This window comes from Aedes aegypti, unplaced genomic scaffold (genome assembly GCF_002204515.2).
Source record: "Aedes aegypti strain LVP_AGWG unplaced genomic scaffold, AaegL5.0 Primary Assembly AGWG_AaegL5_hic_scaff_2243_PBJ_arrow, whole genome shotgun sequence".
Classification (NCBI taxonomy): Eukaryota; Metazoa; Arthropoda; class Insecta; order Diptera; family Culicidae; genus Aedes; species Aedes aegypti.
Window position 1 is genome coordinate 835 of NW_018735755.1, and position 3,689 is coordinate 4,523.

At 34.9% G+C, this 3,689-nt stretch overlaps 1 protein-coding gene across 1 annotated transcript; it reads left to right on the top strand.

Annotated features, from left to right (window-relative positions):
• The first annotated feature begins 744 nt into the window (after positions 1-744).
• On the top strand, positions 745-2,625 carry LOC110680968. Its single transcript, XM_021856742.1, has 2 exons — positions 745-1,189; positions 1,244-2,625. Exons 1-2 carry the CDS (start codon positions 814-816, stop codon positions 2,533-2,535), a joined length of 1,668 nt encoding a protein of 555 aa, XP_021712434.1. The 5' UTR covers positions 745-813; the 3' UTR covers positions 2,536-2,625.
• Positions 2,626-3,689: the final 1,064 nt, after the last annotated feature.

The following is a 3,689-nucleotide window of genomic DNA, read 5'->3' on the forward strand; positions in this document are numbered from 1 at the left end:
TACGTTAAAAAAATATCCTACTTTCATATCACACTTGAGACGTTCGCACTTGCATGCACCAAGCACAAGTAGTTTTGAGTACAAATGTACTGCTCTTCAATGTATGTTTTCGCACGAAAGTTTTGATGTTATTACTAAACATCTCAAAGATCATTTGGCAGAAGGTGTTCCAGTGTATTGCCCCCTAAAATGCAGGATAAAACCGTTTAAAACTTGTAACGCGTTGAAAATACACAATATATACTATCATCGAACCATCAAACATTTCAACGAATCGGTAGGCAGGGTTGAATCGTGCAGTACAACCAATTTATCAGAATCCAAGAGCACAAATGAATCGAATACAACATTAGTCGAAAACGAGCACATTTCAAATGCAGCGAAATCTTTTGGAGTTATGTTTTTAAAATTACTGTGTAAACACCACGTCACGAGCGCTGCGGTCCAACAAATTGTTGACGCTATGGTAGAGCTTACATCATCCCAAGAAGATTGGAATCGTCACAAAATTTCTGTAATTTCGCAAAAATTCCAGTTATCGGAATATGAAAGTAATGAAATTTTACAGGACTTTGGATCAGAAACTGTTAGTACCATTTTATTCAATCCAGATAATGGAATGTTTTCGCTCCGAACATATGCGCCAAAATATTTTAAAGAGAATTTTTTGCTATGTACAACCAGTAGAAATAGAAATTTCACCCAACAGTGGCCGTTACATTTACTATTGTACCTATTTTAAAAACCTTGGAATCATTGTTTAACGGAGGATTAAGATTGACGCCATCAACTTTAACGTCCAACAACGGTTTCATGACAAACTATACAGATGGTCTTCGATTTTCAACAACTAGATTATGCCGAGAAGCTAACAGTGTACACATATTCTTATATCAAGATGGATTTGGAACTGTAAATCCATTAGGTGATGTAAAGATGCGTCATAAAATGGTTGGAGTATATTTTACCATTGGAAACATGCATCCAGCTCTGAGGGCAAAGGCAGACAACAATTTTTTAGCCCTATTGTGTTTTGAAAAAGACTTGAAAAAGTATGGAGTGGATTCTATCTTCAAGGTACTTATCGACGACATGAAAGTATTGGAAACGAAAGGACTACGAGTAATTATTGATAAATGTGATGTAATGGTACATGGTACAATATTTGCACTGCTTGGTGATAACCTAGGTAACAATAATATTCAGTCATCAAATGCGAAATGATACAATGTATTTTTCTTAGGTACACATCAAATGGCTGGCTTAGTCGAAAATTTCTCAACGCACCAATATTTTTCACGGTACTGCTACACGACCTTGAGCGACTTTCGGCGCACTCCCTTACAAGACTGTGAAATGAGGCATCAAGATACCTATGAACAGGATCTATTAGGCTGCTTAAACAGCGGGAAACCGACTAGAGGCGTTAAGACTTCCACTATTTTTAATGATCTTCAATATTTCCAACTATTTGAACTTGGGATGCCACCTTGTTTAGCCCATGACTTATTTCTTGGTTGTTTCAATTATGACATCATGCTAGTGTTTCGACGGTTCATCAGAAATAAGCTCGTTGGAGAGAAATATCTACAAAGCAGACTAAATTACCTCTTAAAGAAGTTTGAGCTGAACTCTAAGATTAGCCTCAATTTGAACAAGAAATGTGTCACCAGCAAAGCAATAGATGTTTGGCATATGATCCAAATAATACCATTATTGCTGCTCAAACTAACACGTCTGCACGAGGATCCTGCATTCAAGCTCATCATAATGTTGAAAAACATCACTGATATTGTGACTGCTCCTTTGATTTCTTCAAGACAAGTTGCAATGCTCAAACTTGAAATTAGTCACTATTTAGAAATCAGATCATCGCTTTTTATGTCTCCTTTGCGACCAAAACATCACTACCTTTCACATTACCATCATCTTATCCTCCAGTATGGCCCACTTATGCAATTTAGTACTTTGAGCGGTGAGCGGAAGCATTCATACTTCAAAACAGCATTGCGGCATGCAGGAAATTATAAAAATGTCTTGAAGCTTTGTAGTGAAAGACATCAGTACTTGCAAGCTTATTTAAGTGCGGATAAGCAGAGATTCAACGAAAAAATCATCTACGAAGGAACCATGCGTACCTGCGAAGATTTGAATAAAAATGAAAAGCAACTTATGGAACTGTTTAATTGTTATGGAGAAAACTTCAAGTACACAGATTCTGGTATTTGCTTGGGTACGACAATCAAAGTTGGATACTGTTTATTCATGGAGCATGATGAGTTCGAGGATTTATTCTACATAATTATGATACATGGTATCATTTTAAACGATACTACCGACGACATTTTTGTTTATGGAGATAAAATAAGTGCATCATACTTCACGGAGATGGGAATCCCAGTTGTTCAGGATCATAGTACCGAAGATGTAAACTGCGTTAATTTGAAAGACCTTCCCGATATCACTCCGCTGAAGTTATACAGATGTCAAGAAAATACTTATCTGTTCAATAGTCATGCAATTCCTAGAAAATAAGGTAAGTTAGTGCTCATTGATTACTAGAGAAAATTATAATAAATATCGATACTATGCTTCAACTGGCATTCATTTCTTTCCGTTACATATTTTTTCCATTACATATGATTGACATCTGAAATATGCATGTTTAAGTTCTTTGATTGACAGTGACTACCTATACAAACAAGTCACATGAATCTGCTCGTTTTGTAAAATAAGCCCCTAAGTTTGTATGTGGTTTCTATCGTATATTCGAATTTGTTGTGTCAACGGTAGTTTTAGAGAGCACGAAAGTGTGAAGTTAATTTGTCTGTGTTTTAAAAAAAGGTTAGTGTTCTAAACTTAAATACAAAGAAAAAAAATATATTGGAAAAAATCAACCCATATTGCCCCGAATGACTTTTCAAATTTGATGATTTTAGAATTTATTATTATTATTATGTATTTACGACACTTTACCCTCATCAGGGCATTCGTGTCGGATGATTTTAGAATGATGATGTTTGACTTCACAATTTAATCTATTTGCAGGAAGTGTTTATCAATACTAATAACTTCCAAGTGTAGTGAAAAAATAATTAAATTTTTAGATTATATGAGATAGTTTTATAATCTAAAATAGACTATATTACCCCATCGGTGAAAAATCGACTTGAAAAATTACAAATCTTGAAAAATCATCCATTCATTCGTAAACTTTATAAGACAACGGAAATCGTGCGAATCTAGTGTATTGGAATCATATAAAAATCCTAAGATTCCATAATATTATTAGCACTTTTATCGATTTTAATTTAAGGTAGCCAAACTGCCCCACATTGCCTTATACGTTACTTTGTTCTAACTATGTATTCAATCATTATTTTGTTTTCAGCATGTGTTCTACGATGTCCCGACTTATACGTATATGTGATTCCCAAAGAAGGAAATCGTTTGTTAAATGTTGCCCCACTGTTGCAAATGTTTTAGAAAAAGGTATATACTGGTATATATTTTATAACAATATTTTTTTATCAAAGGTATTGATAATCGTCTTTCCCCACACAGGTCGTACACATTTTGAAAAAGAACTCACAAGCATCGTTTTGGAAGCAGATGGATCCATGATCGTGGAAGATGAAGTGCTGGATTTGTAGTCATCAGAGGGATTGAGTTTCATGTTGCTGGGAAAT